The sequence below is a fragment of the Arvicanthis niloticus genome, chromosome 19 (assembly GCF_011762505.2).
Source record: "Arvicanthis niloticus isolate mArvNil1 chromosome 19, mArvNil1.pat.X, whole genome shotgun sequence".
Lineage (NCBI taxonomy): Eukaryota > Metazoa > Chordata > Mammalia > Rodentia > Muridae > Arvicanthis > Arvicanthis niloticus.
The window spans coordinates 30900269-30924761 of record NC_047676.1 but is presented as its reverse complement, the minus strand read 5'-3'; the positions used below and the strand labels follow the sequence as shown (position 1 = coordinate 30924761).

Genomic DNA, 24493 nt, shown 5'->3' with positions numbered 1-24493 from the left:
GCAGGTATTCTCCCATGTAGTAGGTTTGGTCCATAGTGTTGCCACACATGGGGGACATAGTACAGAATGAAGAAGGCTTCTGTAGCGAGGGAGTGTCCCAAACCAAAGACAGTTTTACAGTAAGCTTCTAAATCAGGGAGTCTTTTCTTTAGACCTTTGGTCCATGGTTTCAGAATGTTCACCTTTCATCAAGTTCCTCTAGATTGTGAAGAAACAGAATGACATGTGATAAAAGAACCTTTGAAACATTAGTTTACCCCTGTGCGCTTTGCTACGGCTCTTTTTCTCTGCTGTGACACAGAGGGAGGCCTTCTAAAGAGCCTGCGAGGCCACTGTTTGGAAGACACTGGTGCTGAATAATAGCATAAAGCCATTTATTAAGGTACTCCATGAATTGTACAAGAGACACCCATAAATGCTCGGATAAGCAAGCATATTGTCTGAAAGAAGTGGAAGTCATTTATTTATATTACCTATTTTTCAAATAGCATCTGAAATAATGTATTTTATTATGATAGTTTTATACATATAGGTTGCTGCACTTTGCTCATAGTTACAGCCACTACCTTCCCCCTCCCAAACTTTTCCTGTAAGCTATGTCCCTTCCTCTTTTAGCTCTTCCTCTTTATGCTTTCATGCCATATATGTCACACACACATACACATATGTATATGACCTAGACCTATATATATTTAAAGCTACACTCCACATAAGAAATATTTGATATTTTCTTTCCCCCCCCCCCACATTTCCTTCTGTTGTTTCCCTCTCTCTTTCTTCTCCAAAGAAGTCCCGCTCTGCTAACATGTCATCCACTTGTGAGAGAGAACATGCAATGACTACCTTTCTGAGTCTGACTTACGTTGCTTATCAGGTTGGTTCCCAGCACTCCACACACAGCCATGGAGGTACTTAAACCACAGTGCTTATATGGCACTGGAGGCCATATGTAGAATCCTAATGATAGATTCTAAAATCTATCAATAAAGTAATAACTCCACTCTTTTCTACTTTGAGAGGTACTGGGGATACAAGCCAGGTGGCAAGTCCTTCTCTATACCCCTAGAGCACAATGGCCTATCTAAGCAATTTTGTGGATAACGAAACTCCTAACATCCACTTTCCAACAGCAGTTACAATCTTATTGAGCTAAGGAGGTATGTTTCTATTTTGCTATGAAACCTAACCAGTTTGCGATCCCTATCTTTGATTATAGATTCTCATGCCAAAGTTCTAACACAAGTTGCTGAGCGAGGTAATCATTAAATGCTACCAGAAATCAAGTGCTTGAAGAAAAATTTACCAAACAATTCTTTCCCATTCTGGGAGCTTCAAAGGGAACAAGTCTGCTAATAGAGAAGGGTTGGCAAGCATACACTGTTAACAAGCATATACCGACAACAAACTGGCCCTGTGGACATGGGTGGTTGGGGATTAGGTTTGTTATATTTTTACATCACAATCCCTTTCTTCTACCCTCAGGTGTGCCTCGTGGTTCATTTGAGACCTGACCATCTGGGATTGCCTGGTATCAGTGAGTGTCTGCTGCTGGGTTTTCTGCTTGCCTTCCTGTCATGTCTAACGAAGTAGAAACAAGTACAACCAACGGTCAGCCTGACCAACAGGCTGCACCAAAAGCACCATCAAAGAAGGAGAAGAAGAAAGGTATGGGCAAACCGGCTCTTGTCTGTTGTCTGGCTACCACAGGAACTTAGTCTCAAGTTGTAACTGTTTTTTTTTTTTTTTTTTTTTTTTCACAAGTGATTGGTTTGCCTCCTGTGTACTTGTTTCTGCATCTCTGGTTGTACCAACTTAGGTTCTGTTAGGAAAATTTGGTACTACTTTGTTTTACAAACATCACCATTTTTGAAAAATCAAATTTTTAACTTAATTAGATACTTTTGGCTTTAAGTAGTGATAGATTAGTATTCAATCAAGTCTCAGCCTACCAGAGCTGGAGAAGATGCCTTCAGCTCTAGGAATGAGATTTCACAGGCCATTTAAGAGGAGAGAACTAAATAGAAAGAAGGGAGAATTCCACTTGTAGCCATGGCAATTTACTAGGAGTTCACTTTCGTTTTATTGGTGGTTTGAAATATTAGAAAACTGGTGGCTTAATTTTTCCTTTCACTAAATAGAATATGCCATTTTTTTCTAAAATTCATTCAAAACAAAGCTTTCATGAAGAATATTCTCAACTCCCAATTCATCCATTGTCGTGAATTTCTCATGCATTTCTTGAGGAGGTGGGTTTTTTGTTTGCTTTTATTTTTTTCTCCTTTTAATCTCAGTTCTACACTTGATATTAGGAAACATGATTTTTCTCAAAAGAATAAGACAGTGGAAATCCCATGTATGATCAACTGTAGTATAATCAGTATTACAGTATTCAATTTTCAGGGGATGCGGAGAACAAGTGATAGTACCTAAGGGTGACATTTAAATATAAGCTGTATCGTGCACTTCTTTTTACTTCTTAGGTTCTGAAAAGACAGACGAGTATCTGTTGGCCAGATTCAAAGGTGATGGTGTAAAATACAAGGCCAAACTAATTGGTATTGATGATGTGCCTGATGCAAGAGGAGACAAAATGAGCCAGGATTCTATGATGAAACTCAAGGTAAGGGGAAGAATTCATTGTCTGTCTCCACCAAGTGTCTGAAGGAGGGAATTCTATTAGCTCTCACCAACTCGTGTCTATGTGACTGGAAATGATTTTCGATTTTCTGTTCACATTGATTCTATTCACATATTGATCCTTCAGTGTTTTCTTTTCAGAGAAGCCAGGGTTAGTCTGCATCTTTTCAGTCCTGTTCTAGAATCCCTCTTTCATCAAGAATAGCAAGATTCTGGGAACCTTTTCATGTAGGTAAACATAGCACTAGAATGAGCAAAGTCCCATCCCTAAATTTTCCATCATGAATGATTTTAAAAGCTATGGGTAGTTGTGAGTGACAGGTCTTCTGCATGGAAGACACAGAATAGGGACTAGGATGCTGACACCATGGATAAGGCTTTTGCCTTACCAGATTTTAAATCACCAGCACCCACACAAATGTGACATCCCATCTATATCCCAGCATCTAGCAGCAGAGACAGTGTCACCATGACAAGCTGGATTAGGCTAGAGAATCAGTTAGCTCTGTGCTCAAATGAGAGACCCTACCTCAGTATAGAAAATAGAGAGCAATCAAGAAAGATATGTAGTATCATCCCCTGGCCTCCATGCATATGTATACTATACACATATACATATTCCAAAGAAATAAAAACTAAATAAAAATTTCAAAAGAAGTCACAGAGTTACTATTAACTGAGAAAATATACTCTTTGAGACAGAGTATCTCACAGAGCCTGAAGCTTAAGGTTTGATTAAACTGGCTGCCCAGCAAGGTCTGGGGATACTACAGTCTCTGCCTCTCCAGCACTGAGATTCCTGGTGTATGCTACAACCCGCAACGTTTTTTTGTGAGTTCTTGGGGGATCAAACTTGAGTGCTCTTGCTTGTATGGCAGATACTTTACCAACTGAGCTATCTCCCCAGGCCCAGTGCTTCAGGATTAAATTTATGTACTGTGCTTCCATGTGGACCAAAACAGTACAAGGTTTAGGTGAGCCAGCTTCAGTGTGTGTGTGTGTGTGTGTGTGTGTGTGTTAGAGATATTAAATTTATGAGTGTGTATGTATCAGGCAAGCACACTTTCACTGAGCTACATTTCTGTCCCTAGAAGAAAAACATATATCTTCTACGCCATCCAATTACCCTTGATGAAAGGTGCTTAATCCTTTTACAGATGCCATCCAAGCTGAAAGAAAGCAGTTTGTCTTCCTAAGTTCTGTCATCAGAAGTATTATAGAACACTTTAATATACATTTCTTTTATTTTTGCAATCTCACCAGGGAATGGCAGCAGCTGGTCGATCTCAGGGACAACACAAGCAAAGAATCTGGGTCAACATTTCCTTGTCTGGCATAAAAATTATTGATGAGAAAACTGGGGTAAGGATTTGACCACCTGAGTCTGACTGTAGCTGATGTCCTAGCAATGGGTGACCACCTGAGTCTGACTGTAGCTGATGTCCTAGCAATGGGTGACCACCTGAGTCTGACTGTAGCTGATGTCCTAGCAATGGGTGACCACCTGAGTCTAGTTGTTGTTGATTTCTAGTGGGAAATTTTCTTTTCTTCCTCAAAGTAGGGAAAAGAAAAATACCACACACTACTTCTCCAAAGTAGATAGTAAAAACAGAGGAGTCAAAGTATTCTGTTTTGAACTTCATTTCCTATGAGAGACATAAGTGAGCCCCTAAATACAAGTGTGCTAACAATGTTGCATGGCATTTGTTTGGAACTTTAGACTAAGCTAAGTTAATATTAATACCCAGCTAATTTTAATGTATTGATCATGTGTGAATTTGGCAGTTAGTTCAAAAAACCCTCTAGATTATTTTTCATCTCTCTTCCCCCTGTCCTTCCCAACCTGTACGTGTAGCTTTCTTGGCTATTGTTTTAGGTGTATTTTTTTTTTCCTTTCTTTTCTACTTGTGGTAGTTACTGTTCTATCACAGAATCGGTGTTGCTTCTTCATTGTTTGTTTATTTTACTCTGGTCAGTGCACAAAAGCTATAGTATTTCAAATCTTCTGTGGTGCTTTTTCTTTATTCTATAGAACACAGTAGAATTCATTCACTTAAAGTGTCATTACTAACTCTGCTATACATAGCAATTTACCAGGGCATAACTGCCCATTCAGTTTGCTGGTCCTCAGGTCCTCAAGTATCATTGTCTTTATCAATATCCTTCAGCCCTTGATAACTTTTTCTCTCAAGTCCTCCAGAGAATGGTAACAGGTTTCTCTCATAAGCATTATTCATTTCTTCTTAAAATATGATCCCTTTAGTAAGTTAATTTTATTATACACATAAAATGATAAGTATAAATTCATAACATCTATAAGAAATCATAGAACATAATTTTGCTTTGCAAAAGTCTTCAGTTGACAGCTCCAAATGTCTTGTTGACTAAAGGGTAGTTGTCAAATGGAACTCAACACTTCAGAAGTATCACATGACTACCTTTTCAGTGATCATAGGCATTTGGAAATAAAATTCAAGACAGATTTTGCCACCTACAAATATCTTTGAAGGGTTAAGCGCTGATGTTTACTGGAAAGGTTCAAGAGAGAGAATAGTTGGGGAGAGAGGAAATAAACCAATAGAACCTCTACCTGACTTCTAAGAACAAGGTCTTTCTAGGTTAAATATGCCTATGGCAGCATTTCATACCTCTAGGATTTACTGGGTTCAGTCACTTTAATGAAAACACATGATGGGCCTTTTGTTGTTGTTTTCTAAGGGCCCTATGGACAAGCCACCAGCTTAGACTGTTCATTTAAGTTTGTCATTTACTTAGGAAGATAGGCCTACTGATGTTTTGTTTTATTTTGGTTTTTCTTCTTGTCATTCTTTTATTGCTGGGAATGGCTCTCAAGTTGGGTGTTTGCTCAGGTGGTTGTTCAGATGATCAGCTGGTTTTGAGAAACTATCTTGTTGTGTTGCCTGAGTTGGTCTTGGAGTCATAAAGTAGACTAATGGCCTTCCTCAAATTCCCAGGGACTATAAAGGCCACATCACACCCAGCTCAACTTGGGTTGGTTCAAGGGTTGACTGCCCTCCCTTCACAAACTATTGAACTTCCCCTCAGTCCTTCCTTGCAGGTAGCGTTTATCTTTTGGATATAGATCAAGTACTTATATGTTTTAGAATGTTGAAGTATGTTTTTCTACCTTTGTTTTCTATTTATCCTTTTGAAGCCTTTTCTAGCAAAAATAAATCTAGATCTAGCCTTGAACCAAAGACTAAAAAAAATCTTCAAAAGCTTTAAACTCTGTATTTCCCTTCACATTTGTTTGTGATAGCCAGCTGTGATGGCCAATAAGCCCATTCTTTATTACTCAGTGTTGTTTTGTTTTGTTTTGTTTTAAGGTAATTGAGCATGAACATCCAGTAAATAAGATTTCTTTCATTGCTCGTGATGTGACAGACAACAGAGCATTTGGTTATGTATGTGGAGGAGAAGGCCAGCATCAATTTTTTGCTATAAAAACAGGGCAACAGGTAAGCTCTAAAGCATAATACACCTGAGACCTGGTCCTCTGTTGAGAATAGAAGTGTTTGTTATTTAATGTGGTGCACTGGAAACAATTCATTAGGCCAACACTAGATATTTAGGCCAATCGTCATTCAGAAAATGACTTTTGCCTAGGAATCTATTTAAAATGTAACCGATACTCGTGTGTGTGGCAAAAGAGTTGTGAGAATAGACTTTCTATTAATGCTACTAATGAATTTAGAACAGTATTGAATTATTCCCAGAAACCTTGAAGAAACTCCAAAAATCGACATGGTACCTCTTGTTTTGCCTGAATACTTGAAAAATTCTATTGCAGTAACTATGTTCTTAACATTAATGAAACACTTATTAACCCAGTGTCCTTTAGTTATCTGACGGTGGCCATCCCCTATAAATCAGGGAAGGGTTGCAAGCAATCTCGAGTGGAAATAAAAAAATATATTAATGAGAACTGAATATGGGCAGGGAAAGAAGATGAAAACAAAATGTTGTTAATGCTTTTTATTGTTTCAGGCTGAACCATTAGTCGTCGACCTTAAAGACCTTTTTCAAGTTATCTATAATGTAAAGAAAAAGGAAGAAGATAAGAAAAAGGCAAGTACGGTTTGATAGGAGTTCTACTGAAAACTATATTCATAGCCATGTTTAGTGTTATATGCCATGTCTGAAGGGTTCGTTCGCTCTCCTTCCAACTTTAGACTTGTCTGTTGTTCTTAGTAGAACAATGGTAGGGTTTTGTGTTAGGAATATCTGATTTGCTCTCTCTGGCTTCTTACAACATTCAGAGTCGTTTCAGGACTTGACAGAGCAACTGTCTTAGTTAGGGTTTCTATTGCTGTGAAGAGACATCATGAGCACTGCAACTCTTATGAAAAAATTAGTTGGGGCTGGGTTACAGTTTCTGTACAGGCAGACATGGTGCTGGAGGAGCCATCTTGATTAGCAGGCAGCAGCAGGAGACTGTCACACTGGCCAGACTTGAGCATATAAGACTTCAAAACCCACCTCCACTAACATACATACTCTAAGAAAGCCACACCTCCTCCAACAAGCCACACCTCCTAATAATGCTACTCCTGTGGCCCAAGCCTTCATACACATGAGCCTATAGGGGCCATTCCTATTCAAACCACCACAGCAACCTAGCTAAATTCTAGAAAGTAGTCAAATCCAGTATGTGAAAGGGGGAGAGAGAACATATAGAGTAGAATATACAAGATTTTGTTCCTTTTACCTATGAACCAAGATGTGTTTGTTTCTTTATCAACTCTCTTCCCAAGCTCACTGAATCTGCATCTTTCCTTTTAGGTTGAAGAAGCCAACAAAGCAGAAGAGGTAAAGCTGCCTCTTACTCCTTGTGATAAGTGTGATGTGTAGAAGCTGTGTTTGCTATCTGCAAGAGCACTTTCCCCTCATGACTTGATCCTCCGGGCTAAGGGCCAGTCTTTTCACAGAAGATAAATAGTTACATTATTAGAAACCAACTTGTAACAGCTTAATGGGGGTAATCAGGCAGGAAAATAAATTCTATGGGGCTACTTCATCAGCTAAACGCTCTAATATTTGCCTTTTATTTTCAGAATGGGAGTGAGGCCCTAATGACTCTTGATGATCAAGCTAACAAACTGAAGCTGGTATGTTTGTGATGTTTTGTGATTCTTACTCATTTGAACATGGGTTTCTACCTCCTGTAGATGTTCCTAATACTGAACCTATATCCATAGAAAAATTCAATTGGGATGCTGTTTTGTGTAATAGCCATATTAGTCAACAACATAGTATTCTCAGTAGGTCACCAGAATCTAATATAGTACTTCTTTAAAGTGTTGAGCAGAGCTATATGCTTGGGAATAAGCTTATACTTCCTGACATAAATAGCTTAATATCAAATCTGTATGAAATCAACTACAATCCAATAGTGACAACTATTTTCTATATTCTAGGACAAAACAATTACAGTGATAGACAAAGCAATTGTTTTTAGTAGACACATCTGAATCTAATCCAAATACTTTTTTAAGGGTGTTGACCAGATGGATTTGTTTGGGGACATGTCTACACCTCCTGACCTAAATAGTCCAACAGTAAGTGTTTCATTTTTAAATTTGCAATGTGATTGAAGTAACATCTATAATCCAAATTTACAATTAACCAGAGAGCTTGAGCACTTCATGAAAACTTGGAATGTCTTGATTTTTTTCCTCATGAAATAGAAGTGATTACTAGAAAAATAATTTGACTCTTAAGTGACAATAGGAACCTACTATTACTAATTCAGATATATTAGTGTAGCATAAAGGTTAAATCTGTGCTACTATATAGTCAATGTAATCCTTGGTAATAACTTGGGATCAGAAGGAGGAGCTGAATTATAATTCTTGGCATAAGTCAATTTGAAGGAAGTATGCTTATTAAATGATAAATCCTAAATTGTCTTAGCTTCTTCATTTTTTCTGCTTTCCTTCTTCTCCAATTTAGCAGTATGAGTTTGACATTAATAGTTAACTAAGACTTCATTTGATGACTAACAAAAGTCTTTGTTTTAGAAAATTGCCCATCATTATAGAGCATTACGATATAGCAAACCTACTTATCAAAGAATCCGTGACTTATTCTTCAGATCTTCTATAAGACAGACCTCAGACAGAAATATTCATGTTATTTTGAATGACTTCCATCAACTTCTACCATTTATTTCCTAGTTTCCTGAGCCCCTGCTATTGGCAAGGCATAGCAGCAATCAAGAGACACGCTGGTGTTATCATCAACCATTCTGGCTAACAGAATGCACTAAGGGAGTGCGCTAAGACTAGTGACAGAGCCAACTTAATGATGCTAATTGTAGTAGTTCACCTAGTGTGTAGATTCAGATACTGCTTCTAAGAAAGGGAGTTCCTAGACTCGAGCCTCAAGGATAACAAAGCAATGATTAGATGAGCAAAGACCTAGTACATATACAATAATGGGAGAGAATTAGTACATATACAATAATGGGGGACAGGACTGGCTGAGACTTTTACATCAAGAAATTATCAAGTAAGTGTTCGTGATATGCAAAAGATCTCAGGAACTAAAGTGAGTCAGAGAGAGACTGGGAAAGATTTTCCCTTCCCAGAGACCAGCAGAGAAGTCTGGCAGTCAGAACCTAATGGCCTAAACCCACAAGTCGACGGAGCGTGGACTGTGTACATTCTTCTCTGTATACATGTGTGGGAATTGCACTGTGTGCTGGCATCTCAAAGTCCTTACAGAGCCTACACTAGAGGAGTTAGAACTACTGGATAGCCTTTCAAGTAGTGAGTCCTTCCTTGGCCACTTGTCCATGGGACCTTTCGTTTTTTTAAGAACACTTCTTAGCTGTTTTGAGGATAAGATTTTTGACGTGTTAGGTTAGCTGTTACCGGAAGGACCATCACAATTCAGGGCTCTTTTAGATCCATCAACAGTCTCTGCAATTCTTTCTTAGTAGCCCCCTCCTTGAAGAAAATCAATACTTGTGGGAGTCTGCTTCCTAAATGACACTCCAAGAGAGAGGAAGGTTCTCAAGACATGGGTGGAATTTCAGAGGAAGAGGCCAGAAGGTGCTGAGAGCTTAGTTGGCTTTTGTGCACTTCTGAAGCATTTCTGGCAGTGGAAAACAGCTGGGGAAAGCCATATTTTTGTATTCCATCCCTTGCAAACTAAAAAAAAAAAAAACAAAAAAAAATAGTTTTTAATTTGTAGAAATTCAAGTTTTTGTTTAAAAAATAAGTTAAAATAATAAATTTAATCAAAATAGGTAATATCTGGTAAGTTTGTTGTTGTTGTTGATGTTGTTGTTGTTGTTGTTGTTGTGATTGTCGTTGTTGTTAGTTAACAGGGCTAACTACGTGCTGGTTAGATTTTGGCAACGTGTTCTCTCACGTTGACTCCATATGCAGAGGTCACAAAATAGATGTTCCTCTGACCGGTAAAACTAACATGCTCTAGATTTTTTTTTTTTTTTTTCCAATTCTTACAACAACTGCTTCGGAGAATGTGAAGTGTAAGGAAAAACAAATCTAAATTACTCCCTCAGTTATCCCAAGTGGCTGTAGCTTCTCCCAAATTGATGAACAAAACTTTTATGCACTTCAGATAATGCGTTGACATCCCTTAGAACACAACTCTTTGTGAAATGACAGAAGCATTGTTTCATGCTGTTTAAGAATGTGTATACCTCCATAACGTGGCATGGGGTAGACACAGGTATAACAGACATAGAAGTATCAATAAGAAAAGCATAAAGAAAAGTCTGAATTTGAGCTGGGTGATTCAAGTATTCATTCAGGACACCATATGGTATCTAGGGTAAAAGCAAGTGAGGTCCTACCATGAAGCAGTCTGAAAACCAATCTAAAGAAGCTGATTTTAATGCACATAAGAAATAGCAGAAAGCCAACAGTGGGGCCAAGGCCTGGGTTAGTAACCATTTCTGGGAAGCTAGCTATCCCTCCTTCCCCCCCCCCTCCCCCCCCCACACACAGACAAACCCTTGCTGAAGTGACTTGATTCCCTTTCACAGCTGTCTGAAGGTGCTCAGTGGTAGCCAAGAGTGCCAGTGGTCAGGCAGTTCAATGAAGCCCTGATGAAATTCTGACCTCAGGAGTAGACAAAGAGTCATCTGTCCGTCCACTCTAGTCTTTTAGTTAGACTCTTAAACTTGGATCGACAACAGCCCTAACCTGAGGAGAGCCTTATACATTTTGCTTGTAGGCTGACTATTCAGAAGTCTAACATTGTGGCTCCTGTTTGGTGTCCTAAGAACTTCTTCTGAAGTGTCTGGAAAGGAGAACTCTGCCAGCTGTGAACACCCAACTGTGCTAACTGAGAGGTGGCGCAAAACAAATAAACATTGAAATCAAGCTTCCTGAATGCGTCTTATCCCACCTTTTGATTGCTTAAAGATCCCCTCATTAAGAACTCTCCCATTCATTTGTTTGATTAAAAGCTCTTAAATTTAAGCTCTTTCTTGTGATGAATTCTTCTAGTTGTAAAACGAAAACCAGCCTTAAAAAAAAAAAAAGAAAGAAAAGAAAAAGAAAAAAGAAAAACTGATTTTATATTTTTCCAGTAAAGAAAGTCAAATTGATTAATAAGAGAGACTATGGTTTAGACCTGATTTTGTGGCCTCTTCTATGGTCACAAAAGAGAAATGGAACATTTTCTTTGTTTAAAAGACAGACTTTTTAAGCCTTTTTGTCCTCATTAGTTTAAAAGGTTCTGATTTCTTGTAAGTTGTTCTTGTCCTGGCGATCAAAATAGTCCTCCACCCAGGTTGATGCTAAATGTCTCCTTGAGCTTCCTTTCCAGCTGGACATTGTTTATTGTTTATAATCTATGGCTGCCATACTTAAGTATTTAATGGATCAAAGTCAATCAAAAAGGTCTTGCCCAGAGTAAGTTGTAATTAGTTATGAATTAGAATAAAAACATGTCAAACTGATTAAACTGGTAGCTTTGATGCTAACAGTTTTCATAAGACAAATGGAGAAACCAAGCAATTAACATCTATATTTTTCTCATGTAATCGAGAAGAAATGGAATTAGTACAGTTATGCAGTTTGCATGCTTTGAAGATTCCACCCTAATCCCATATTTTTTTCTTAATTATTAGCTGACGTTAATCCTCAATAGGAGAGAGCACTGCCACAACTGAGGAAATGGGAGCTGTGTATTAAAAATATGTACAACAACGTGAGGTTAGGGTGTGATTGATTAGGTGTGATTCCTATTTTGACTGTCATGTTCAGAAGAACACACACAGCAGGTATGGCCAAGACCAGATGAGGATGGTAAACATGAGAGGTCCAACTTGGCTAGTACCTTGAGTAAGGTCTTTGTCCGTTCAAAGAGTCAGACCTACAGACCAAGATCAAAAAGGGAGAATCTTGTTTTCCCCTACAGGAAGGAAATACACTTGACTTTAAACTTCATCCCAACCATAACTACCAAATCTAGATATATGAAATATACCTCAGTGGTAGAGTGCTTACCTCGCATATTCAAAGCCTTGGGTTCAATTCCCAGCATCATACACATACATACGTGATGCACACGTGAGTTTTAACCATTGAATTTGCTCATTTAAAGAAGTAATTAGTTAGAGACTTCTGGAAATACAACCTAAAAGACTGTGGACTGTGTTTCTCGGGTAGGAAGCTGGACCAGGTTTCTGAAGTCAGTTCCTATGTCCAAACAGTGTATTCAGACCATTTAGAGTAAATCTTAATTAATTCAAAGATGTCAGTTGGACCAATGCAGATAACGAATCCAACCCATTTGGATGTATGAACTAAAGAGAACATGAATTTAACATGATTTCATCAAAGGAAAGGCAGGTCCTAAGGAAACTTACAGCTCACAAGCCAAGTGAGGAACCGATAGCTAGTAAATACATAGGGAGTTAATGGGAGATGGTAATAGTCCCAAATTCTAATAGGAATCCTGGTAATCCTTGTCATTTTGATGTAGTTTTTTCATTTGGATTATAACATGGACTAACACTGTCTCTCTCTTTCTCTCTCTTTTTTCCCCCAAATGTGCTAGGAAAGCAAAGATATCCTGTTAGTGGATCTAAACTCTGAAATCGACACCAATCAGAACTCTTTAAGAGAAAATCCATTCTTAACAAATGGAGTCACCTCCTGTTCTCTCCCTCGACCAAAGCCTCAGGCATCCTTCTTGCCTGAAAATGCCTTTTCTGCCAATCTCAACTTCTTTCCCACCCCTAATCCTGATCCTTTCCGTGATGATCCTTTTGCACAGCCAGACCAATCGGCACCCTCTTCGTTTGATTCTCTCACATCTCCAGATCAGAAGAAAGCGAATCTGAGTAGCTTGTGTACTCCACAGAGTAAAGGGCCCCTGAACGGTGATACTGATTACTTTGGTCAGCAATTTGACCAGATCTCTAACCGGACTGGCAAACAGGAAGCTCAGGGAGGCCCATGGCCCTACCCAAGTTCGCAAACCCAGCAAGCAGTGAGAACTCAAAATGGGGTATCTGAAAGAGAACAGAACGGCTTCCATATCAAATCTTCCCCGAACCCTTTTGTGGGAAGCCCTCCCAAAGGACTATCCGTACCGAATGGCGTAAAGCAGGACTTGGAAAGTTCTGTCCAGTCCTCAGCACATGACTCCATAGCCATTATCCCACCTCCACAAAGTACCAAACCAGGAAGAGGCAGAAGGACTGCTAAGGTGAATTGTCTTTTCCGCATTTCCATTAGCAGAGTGCATGTTCGGTACCAGAGGGTGGTGTGACGCAAGCTCTCCTCCCTGCTGCTTTTTTAGTTTCCTGTGTGGCTGTGAAGTAGGAGGTGGGATGAGGCACACCGATCCTTCAGGAATATGCCCTTCTATAGAGCCAGCATTCTTCCTAAGCTTCCCAGCAGTGTTTGCCACATCTGCTTTCCGTTTGCATGTCTTGTCACTTAATACTAAACTAAACACAAGTTGTTGTTTTTTTTTCTCCATTGTTAATGCTGCTATGCTTCTGTTCCTCTGGTAAGTTTAATTGTCATGTTTTGGGATGGGAGGGCGAGAGTTCTTGTGATTCCCTTGGTCCTGTTCCCACACTAACGACACGTCCCGCACATCCCCTGTCACTGATGTCCATGGTGGTGGTGTAAAATTCTCAAGTCTGTCTCCTCCTTTAAACATAAATGTCGATTGAATAACCCATTGACTTAGAAACTTACACGACTGCTATTACCAACTTCATTCAAAAGTGACTCCAAATGCAGCGTCTGTAGGAGATTTTTAAAAGCGATCATAGGAATGTGCAGATTGACCTAATGATAAAGGTGGTGTCCTCTCTATTGAAACCGATCGAACAGAACGATTTCAATTATTTAGGAAGCTTATGTTGCCCTTTCTTTCCTAGCATCAGGTTTTAGCCAATACGGAGACCAGACTGACCCAAAAAAGAAAAGTAGATTTCATTTTGCAAGTCCAAGGTGGTATACACTTGTCTACCCACTGCAGACACGTGTCTCTATCCCTCTCACCCCCCACCCCCACCTCACCTTTGGTCTGTTATTTATTTTGATAGAAGTAATCACTTGCCAGTAATAATAGAAGGTTTTCCTTTCCATGATTGTTAGCTTCGGGTAAACAGTAAGAGACAGACAGAAGCTGTGTTTCCCTCCTTGCTGAATAACTCTTCTCCCTCCTTCTTCATTTTGTCAGTCTTCAGCAAACGACTTGCTTGCTTCAGACATCTTTGCCTCAGAACCTCCAGGCCAGATGTCTCCCACAGGACAACCTGCAGTCCCACAGTCGAACTTTCTGGATCTCTTCAAAGGCAGCACTCCTGCCCCAATGGGGCCCCTTGTAGGTCTAGGTATGTTCCTAGGGTTGAAATTAAATGTGATGCTGCTACCGCCATCCATAGTGATGATGCAGGGGAGGAAGGCACTTCCTATGTTGGGTGGGCAAAAATGGAAGATGTCAGGCAACACCGCTTTCACTTTGAAACCCACGCAGCCCACACCCCTGTGACAACTGACATGTGACAGCAAGTCCATTTTCAGTATTGCGTGTCCCTGAACAGCTGACAGTGGCTTTCAGAGGACAGCCTGTAAAGGATTCTGCAGTCTGACTAGTTTCAATGGTGAAAAGGAGATAAATTGAGAGAGTCTTGGGGGCCACCTGCGTAGCAAATGTAGGAATATGCATACTTTCTATGCCATTTGTCATCATAGACAGAGGTCTATCTCCTCTTGGACCCTCTTATGAGCCTCAGAGTGGGTGTAGGTTAAGCTTGAAGCAAGGCTAAGTCATAAAGAAAAAGTTTGTCTGACTTCTGGGCTCTGTTCCCCACCTAGGTCTGAGTAAGCCTATCTGGCTTCGAATTCTTGCATCTTAGCAACTCATAATAATTTTTTTAGAAGAGCATCTAAGTAGAGATAGAAGGTAAAATGCTAGAAAAAAAAACTAAACCTAGAAGGAGCATAGATGGAGTTTTTTAAGACTATGGGATGTGCTGGGTTTAAAATGTATTTCTGGCTTGCCGGATCCGTTGAGCCTCTGCTTCAGGATGGTGATGAAGGGACATTGATTGAAGGCTGGTCCTGTTACACTTTCTCCACAGCCTCTGGCTCTATTCAGGCTCCATAGTTCAGTTTTCAGAAACCCTAACAATAGTCTTTTGCCATCCTGCTGGGGCTGCCCTTTGTTTGCTTGCTTCTTGGCACCTGTACAACTTTAAAGAGAATCTAACTTGGGAGGTGGGTGACCAAGGATCAAGAAGGACTCTCTGGCCTTTGATAAAACTGGAATGGAGATCATGGCTTTCCTGATGCGCTACAGGATCAGTCACCACGATCTTTTCTCTTCCTTTATTTCCTATCTTCTCTCCTTTGCTATTTTTCTGCAAAGAAGAGCAGTTTGTATCTGCCATAAGTCTGTCTAAACATGTCAGGAGTAGAGATAGGTAAGAGATGTTACTACAGCTGAGTGACTGAGATCCAGGGGAGTATGAGAAGCCAGTAGATTCCAGGCTTCTGCTGGATACCAGAGCACCAAGAGACTCTCTTTAAATGCTTTGTACCCTTTGGAGGCTTCCTTTTGGACATTATTCTTTTCCCCCCATACCCACGGTGAAACAGCTAGTATCTTTTCTTCCTAGAAAGGCAGAGGACTTGCATTCGGGCCCTGTGACTAGACCACATCCCAGGGCTCTGTAGTCTAACAGCAATGCCTCGAAGAATTCTTACAGCCAATATTTAACGAGTCAGCCTGAAGATACAGCTGGACCTTATAACTGTTAATTTATTCAGATGAAGTGAAGCTTTTTGGCGAGGTGCCCCTGTTGAGGCCTTGGGGTATACAACTGCAGAATACTGATGATTCTTCCAAGTTTGGACATGCAACTCAAACTGAGCCCCACAGTGTAGCCCCTGTCCACCAGCAGTGATCCTCAGCCAAACCATGGAAGGTTGTAGGTCTGGCTTCCGCCGGACCCAGCTGGGGAAGGCTCACAGGAAGCTGAGCCCTCGGCTTTAACTTGTACCCTGTGTTTTGGTCTAGCTTCAGAAGGTAGTAAAATTAATGCTTTATGCCCATACTCTCTTTTTCCTCAGTCCTTGCCTGTACTTTCTCTAGCTGGGCCATAAATGTCTTAGAAGCATAATGGGTTGAGTCTGGGAGATAGGAATGAAGGCTGGCACAAATGTAGACTTGCCAAGTGCTTACTTCCTGGCAAATGTAATATTGTTCTTTAGCCAGAATGGTACTCCCAATGATACGATCTATGGCTTACCTTAAACAGTTTCACAAGGAAAGGCAAGTAGCTCAGGATGAAGGATGATAAATGGGTACTTCCTCTTATTTTATTTACTTGTTTGTTTATTTATCTACTTGTTTGTTTGTTTGTTTGTTTAAGACAAGGTTTCTCTGTGTAGCACTGGCTGTCCTGGAACTCACTCTGTAGACCAGGCTGGCCTCAAAACTCCCAGAGATCCACCTGCCTCTGCCTCTCAATCACCGGGGCAAAAGGCGTGTCCAGCTTATTTATCACTTACATCTAAATGGCTGAAATTATTAGTAAATGGCCCTTCCTTCCATTCACAATATTAATTTATTTTGAAACATTGTCAATAACTTTGCTCAAATTAAACCCACTTTTAAGGTTTATATTAGAAAATCTAAGAGAAGCCAGGTCTTGGTTTTTCTGACTGTATTCTGTAATGCAAGCGAGTCCTGGCTCCTGTGTCTATGAAGTTAGTACATGGATTACCATCCCTCAGTTGTGCTTCTTGTGCCTTGCTGTGAAGAGGTCAACATGGGAGAATAAGGTGCTGGAGTCAGGGCCAAGGTACATGAGTTTGTCCCTTTAGGCATGGACTGTGAGCTTTCCAACTTGATTATGTTCCCTCACTGAGAAAGAGACATGTTAATCAAGTGACGTGGTCCTTCTGTGTGAATGGAGTAAATGTGTTTCTAGCTAGATGACAGCCTTCATGACAGTAAAAGAATCAAATGCCAAAAAGATTAAGAGAGAGCTCCCTATATCAGCCTCTAAACACCCCCTTTAAAGTTCTCATTCTGGGGGAAAAAAAAAAGCAAACTCACTGCAACCAATCTTTCCTATCCCCAGTTTGAAGACTTTTCTTGATTGAAGTAGCTAAAATGGATCATTGAATGAATACAATGCTCTAACTCTCAGAACAAGGAGGTTTCAAGAGCAGCATCCGTGACTGAGGATGAGGCTGGACTGCAGTTTGCGGGATGCTTTGTGCTTTGGTCTTGCTCCATGGCGATGTTTCACTGATTCATTAACTGGCGCAGTTGGGAAGAGCAGAGAGAATGTCCTGTGTGTTAGAACAGGATGCGGGATGTGACTCTGTCTAAAGAACAGAGGTTGGCGAGGTCTGGGTTTCCATGAGGTATCTACATCCTGAAGAACACATGACAGGGAGGCAGAGCCTGAAGATAACATTCCCTGACTCAGGCCACTGTTCCCCAGGAAGAGGCTCTTCTTTCTGCTGCTTGATCTCCTCCACATTTCTTACAACTGCTCTCTACCCTAACTTCTGGCAAAGCATAGTAAGCGACACATGGCAGGAAGCACTTTTATTTGAAGCAGCCTTCCCAGGGTAATAGCCTTTCCTCCATTTTTATATGTAAAAGTCTAAAACTACCTTGGCCTCAACTAAATGTTATCTTCCCTTTATGTAGTGCGTCAGCTCTGGCAATGTTAAAAAGCAGGGAGACTTTGAAAGAGGAGAGACTTTTTGGAGGCCCTGTGTCCATTCATGACAGCTGGCTTCCATAAGTCCTTTGCAGAAACCAACTGTTAAATGCAAGTACAAAAATAATGACTGGGCACAGTGGATTATCTTAATGAACTACTTAATAATCATTATAATTTGCATATTTAAATCTGTCCACTTGACAAATCAGTTCTTGCTAGTGGTAAATTCTATTCAGGGTACATCAATACATGTTTGATAAATATTTTTGGTTTTCATGATTAGGACCTTATAGGGTGTATTAATTACTCTTAAGAAGGAAAATAAACAGAATAGAATATGCACCAAGCATTTGAAGGCTAGCTAGACAGTGCGAATGAGTTAAGCTTCTGAGTGATTTAATGTCTTAGAGCCATTATTTCCAAGCCAGCTTCAAAACTTCATAAAGTATTTTGCCTTGGGAGTGCTCTACAAATACGCCCAGAAAGTCATGCTTTTTGAAATTTAAGACTCCTTATCAAAGGGATGAATACAGCCAAAGTATGTTATGTGGATGTTTGATGCCACAGTTAAAGCCACTATTTTATACACTTAGCTCATAGTTATGAAAATAAAATAAAAGAATCCTCTGCAAGCTTGTCTCCTGATAACTTCTTTCTCCCTCTTCCTTCAGGTACTGTCCCAGTAACACCCCCCCAAGCAGGACCTTGGACACCTGTTGTCTACAGTCCTTCTACAACTGTGGTCCCAGGAACCATAATAAGTGGCCAGCCTCCTGGTTTTGGTCAGCCACTCGTTTTTGGTACAACCCCAGCAGTACAAGTTTGGAATCAGCCTTCACCATTTGCAAGCCCAGCTTCCACTCCACCCCCTGCAGTCTGGTGTCCTACCACAGCTGTGGCACCCAACGCTTGGTCATCCACAAGCCCCCTGGGGAATCCTTTTCAGAGTAATAGTATCTTTCCACCTCCCACCTTGTCCACTCAGTCCTCTCCTCAGCCTATGATGTCCTCTGTTCTGGCCACACCTCCTCAACCACCTCCCCGAAATGGCCCACTAAAGGACATTCCCAGTGATGCTTTCACTGGCTTAGACCCCCTCGGGGATAAAGAGGTCAAGGAAGTGAAAGAAATGTTTAAGGACTTCCAGCTGAGCAAGCCACCTCTTGTGCCCTCAAGGAAGGGAGAGACACCTCCCTCGGGGACTTCAAGCGCCTTCTCCAGTTACTTCAACAATAAAGTTGGCATTCCTCAGGAGCACGTAGACCACGATGATTTTGATGCCAATCAACTGTTGAACAAGATTAATGGTAAGTTTGCTCAATTACCTGCCAACTAATAATTCAGCAGTCATACAGTCCTATGGGGAACTCAGAGGAACCTTCTACATTCATCAATAGCCTACTTCTGCTTCCTCTGGCACTCAGAGCTGTGGAGATAACCATTCACCTTAGAGCCCTTTACCTCAGCCAATCCCAGGGATTGGCCCAATGCTGCCCTCTAGTGACTGTTCTCAAAAGGGGCTCCGAGAGCTGTAGAACCGTGGATTGTGACTTTTGGAGAGCTGAATGATTATCTAACCCATATACCATGGCTACAAGGAAGGGACTTGTGAGTGTCTTCCACTTCAGATAAAGTATATATGTAGCTTTCTGTTCTGTGATGAATAGATAGAGTCCTGGTATATGTGGTGATTTCTAGCTCACTGGTGCAAAGAACTAAGTTTCATAGCTAAGCCAGTCAGGGAACATGTGCTGTGTGTGAGCAAAGTTTGTCTACTAACTACTTGGGTTCTTTGCTTTCCAGAACCACCAAAGCCAGCCCCCAGACAAGGTGTCCTCTCAGGTACCAAGTCTGCTGACAATTCACTCGAGAACCCTTTCTCTAAAGGGTTCAGTTCATCAAACCCTTCCGTAAGTATCAAATCCTAGAAGCACATGCCACAGACACCTATAGCCTCCTGAATCTACATTTCCTATACATTAACTCTTTGATGAGAATGCCTATTTGGCTATGATGTGTTCTTAGGATACTTCACAGTGGAAACATCCCATCAAGCTGGGGTGAGATTACGTCTCACAGGCACTATCATCCCCTGAACTTGAGGCGTAATGTACCATCAAAGCTCCTCCTTTGTGCTTCCCCTAATCTTATGAAGACACGATGAGAGAAGCTGAATCAAAAGAGTCTCTTGAAAACCTTGAAAGGTTAAAATCCTTAATCTCCCACTGTTCATTCATCAAAAACAGTTCTTCCAAGTTGAGGGAGATAAATGCAATTCTCCCGAGCCTTGACTTTGAACAAACAGTGCTTGTCTGATTGGCTTACCATCTGACTGATGCTTACAGGAAGCTGAGGTTCTGTTATGTGTTATTGTTACGGCTATAATAGTGTTTGTTCTACTGGCTTCATCTTCTAGGTGGTTTCTCAGCCTGCATCTTCTGACGCCCACAGGAGCCCTTTCGGAAATCCTTTCGCCTAGCTTCTGTAAGTGAAAGAACCTACTTAGTGTTGTCTTGCAATTGGATGGTGAGGGATGGTGATGTAGAGGGGGAAGCATGAGATTTTGCTTTTATAATTCCAAGGATGTTAGATATGTGTAATTTAAGAGCAATAGACATGGGAAGCAATGCTCTGATAATAATTTTTAAGAAATACTTTTTGCAATCATAGCCTAGCTAGGAGATACAAAATTTTAGCTTGTGTTGTTGATACTTTAGTTCTATATGAAAATAAGTTCAATAGAGCATATATTTTTAACCTTTTATAGGTATTTTTTGTTTATTCTTCTCATTTTTGTGACAAGGTTTCACATATTCTCTCTGTAGTGGAGAATGACCTTGTTCTAATCCTCCTGCCTCCACCTCCTAAGTGCTAGGATTGCAGATGTGTTCCACCACACCCTGTTTTCTATAGTCCTGGAGATGAAACCCAGGGCTTCATGAATGAATCCCTCTCTTAGCTAAATTCCCAGACCTACCTTTCAAAAGGATTTGTGTTCAAGGGGAAGCATGGATCAGGTAAGTCAGCTAAACAAAGAACAATACAACTACTTTGCCTTGTCTTTCTTCAACGGCGATCTCAAGTTGGTCCCTGTGGTGGAATGCATCACTCTGACACCAGAGACAGCTGGAAATGCTACCTTGAGAAGCAATAAATGTTCAAAATGTGTTCCATCTCTAGTGAACGTTACTCTAAAAAAGCTGAATCCCTGCCAGTCCCTGTCGTGTAATCTGTTTTTTTCAACAATGAATGATACCAGTTGTGTTCTAATTTTATAACATCAAAGAGAAGAGAAAGAGGAAGCCATATAACACTAGAGAAGGTGTAGCAGAAAGGGACAAAATAAGAAAAAAAAATCTATGTTATTCCAGTATTTCCTCATCCAAACAAGGCTAACCTCTATCTTGATTCATCTATAGTAGATAAATCTCTCACAGATATCAATCATAACATCTATTTCCCATTATCCATGGGAAATGCATTTCTTTTCTTTTTTTTTCTTTTCTTTTCTTTTTTTTTTTGTTTGTTTGTTTTGTTTTTTTTTTGTTTTGTTTTACAAAACAGAGTTTCTCTGTGTAGTCCTGGCTGTCCTGGAACTCACTTTATAGACCAGGCTGGCCTCGAACTCAGAAATCCGCCTGCCTCTGCCTCCCAAGTGCTGGGATTAAAGGCGTGCGCCACCATCTCCTGGCTGGAAAATGCATTTCAAACTTCCCTGAGGATTTCTGAAACTATGAATCACAACTTAGTGCCAACCAGCTTTTTTTTTTCCTTATACATAATCGCCTAAAATTTAATTGACAAATTAAACACAGAGATTAACAGCCAACATAAATAACAACAACCTGTAAAATTAATAGACTAGGTGAAGAATCATTGACTTGCCATGTCGCTGCAAGAAAATGCCCGACACCCAAGAAGTGAAAGGCTCATTCATGGTCCTAGTTCATCATGATGCAGAAGGTCAGAGCAGTGGGAACTTTTACCATCAGCCAATAAACAGATATGAATGCTGCTCAGATTGCTTTCACCTCCTTACTTAATTCAGGATCCCATCCCAAGGAATCCCATCCCATATTTAGGGTGGTTCTTCCTAGTTCAGTTACTCTGACCCAGATATAGATGTATTTGGCCAAGAGCTGCACTCCACCCTTTGGACTAGCCTTGATCTTATTATATAGTTGAGGCTAGCTTTGAGCCCATTCTCCTCTTTCCTTGGCCTTGTGAATACTGAGGTCATCAATATATACTATCATATCTGGTGTATATTATTACTGTCTTGTTCAATCTTCAGATCAGCTCTGGGATATAGTATCAGCTCTGGGATGTTAGTACATCTGAAAATAACATTTTAATATGCCGTATATTGATATTCAACCCAAAATATTCTAACCATGCCTTTCCGTGTTTCTCTAGGAAGTTGTAATGCTGACTATCCAGATGAGCAAAAGACTGGCTTTGGTCAAGGGCGCAGCAGACAGCCAGAAACGTACTGACCTCCGTCCTTGCTCCAGCTTTGACGTATTACCTGTTACCCCACTTGTCTTGGCCTCTTGTGCTTGTAAAATGCCTTTCACTTTCTGTCTAGGCTAAAGCTAAACTGAAGCTATGGCTTTACGTAAATTAAGCTCCTAAGCTCTCTAGCTCAAGTATAAATGAAGTAGCTTCCCTATCAAATCCCTGTCTGTTGTCCCCCTAGAACCTTCCAGAATATTCTCCGTTCCACCCTCCACTTGGAAGGTGTGGCCACCTTTACCCTTAATATCACACTGTCTTGAGTAGATGTCCAAATCCTCATAGCTCTCAAAGTCATTTGGGGTTCCTGGTGTGCAGCATAAACCGAACCATCCTCTTAATAGGAAAGCAAGGCATCCTGCTTCCCATTCCCACGCAGAAAGATTTTTTTTTTTTTTTTGTTTAATAAAATGAAAGTAAGACTAACTTCTCCAATCCACCCGAGGACCATTTTTGAGATGGTCATTTCTCAGCTAATTGTGTCATTTACCAATCCAGCCCCAGGTGGTGCTTACATTTGACTTGAAGAGGAGAAGGGTCTAACTCAAAACATAAGGCATTATTCAAAGCTAATAAAACAGTGTCTCCCTGGGACCCCACATTGTTTTCATTCCAGACATTTTGCATTTTCCAGACATTTTGTTTGACCCTGATGATATTATGGCCTACATTTTCCTTGAAGAACCTGATTTTATTTTATGTGATTTTTTTCTCAATAAAGATAATTATTGTATGCATTACTAAAAATATATATTATATATATATATATATATATATATATATATATATATATATATATTCTCTTCATTCTGGTGATTTCTCCCAAGACCTAGGCTATTCCATTTTTAATCTCTTCTTGGCTATTTTAAATGAGAGGAAAGCATTGTTTGTCTTTCCCTGTCTTTCTCTTTCTCTTTCAGTTCATTTTGCTCCTGGGTTTATATAAATAATACCTCCCTATTACCAGGAACAGTTTTTTTTTTTTTTTCAGGGCAAAAAGCATTAAATGACTCACAGATCTGAAGTGCGCATACCCACCCCAGTCATTGTTAGTCCAGGGGCTAGTCTTCTGGAAGGTGCATCATCTTCATCCTCCCTATGGCTTAGGGGACCATTCTCTTAGACTGAAGTCTCATAGAGCAATTTAACACAGTAGAGGAACTGGACTCTGCTCAGCAATGAAGGACTATATTCTGAAAGCTAAATGTGACTGTGCCAAACACACTGGGTCCATATTAGATGTCATGCTAGGCCTTTATCAAGTAACTGGAAAACTTTCTTGAAGCCACAATCATGGACAAATACTTGGGGTTATCATTGAAAAATCTGCCTGCAATATTTTCCTTATAACCTTGGAAACCTACATAGTACATTTTCATTTTCAGGCCTTTTGTTGTACAGGACTGAAGGGTTTGTTCCTGCCAAGTTGTGTTTTCTTAAGTTTATGTTGAGTATTTCTTTTTTAATGTTATCTCTTGACCCAAAATGCTCAGGTTCTGTGGGTGTTAGTACAATCTTACTTTTTGCTGGCAGAGAATGACTGCTCAGGTTTTAAACAAGGAGCTAGCCTTGTGAGCCTCTGATCAGCCCCAAGTAATCCAAGCTGAAGTCCTGTGGGTTTCTGTTTAATGCTAATTGTTAATTATCTATGATATGTGTTTCTTTTTTTTCTTGTCTGACTTCCTACTCAGTCATTATAAACACAGACTTGAAATCATACTTTAAAAATTCCAAATACCTGAAGATGTGCTTAATGGGAGGCAACTCTTTCTAGATAGTCGAATTTTTTTTTTAAAGTGATGATCAGCCGCACGACTGTTTTGTACGTACTTGTCTTCTTGTGCACTTTTCTGTATGCAAATAAAGCTATAAATTTACTCATTCAATAAACTGGAATGACAAAAATCTCATGTTGCTGTCAGCTCACTAGTATTTGACTTCTGCTTTTGGCTCGACTATTTCCAGGTAGAAAACAGGTAGAAGGAGAGAAACTGCTGACTATCCACCGTTTGGGTTGTCACATTGATAAGAGAAAGTGGAATCCTGTGATGTAAAAAACGTAAGTAAACGGTCCAGGCTCTTTCAGTGTCAGTCCCTCTCACACCCACAGCATTCCCTTCCTGTGAC

General features: G+C 40.2%; 1 protein-coding gene across 4 annotated transcripts in view; it reads left to right on the top strand.

Annotated features, from left to right (window-relative positions):
• The window catches only part of Dab2 (DAB adaptor protein 2), a 127477-nt gene extending 103201 nt beyond the window's left edge, over positions 1-24276 (top strand). For 2 of the 4 annotated variants that reach the window (XM_076916155.1, XM_034523494.2), the window contains exons 2-15: positions 1483-1665; positions 2481-2620; positions 3901-3999; positions 5985-6116; positions 6646-6726; positions 7441-7467; positions 7713-7766; positions 8154-8216; positions 12700-13353; positions 14344-14497; positions 18523-19158; positions 19655-19761; positions 20268-20335; positions 22268-24276. In XM_076916155.1, coding sequence (XP_076772270.1) covers positions 1575-1665; positions 2481-2620; positions 3901-3999; positions 5985-6116; positions 6646-6726; positions 7441-7467; positions 7713-7766; positions 8154-8216; positions 12700-13353; positions 14344-14497; positions 18523-19158; positions 19655-19761; positions 20268-20330 — 2301 coding nt within the window. In that variant the 5' untranslated portion in view covers positions 1483-1574 and the 3' untranslated portion in view covers positions 20331-20335; positions 22268-24276. The remainder of the gene's footprint in view (positions 1-1482; positions 1666-2480; positions 2621-3900; positions 4000-5984; positions 6117-6645; positions 6727-7440; positions 7468-7712; positions 7767-8153; positions 8217-12699; positions 13354-14343; positions 14498-18522; positions 19159-19654; positions 19762-20267; positions 20336-22267) is intronic. The other 2 variants (XM_076916157.1, XM_034523495.2) reach the window with 2 other exon arrangements.
• The last annotated feature ends 217 nt before the right edge of the window (positions 24277-24493 follow it).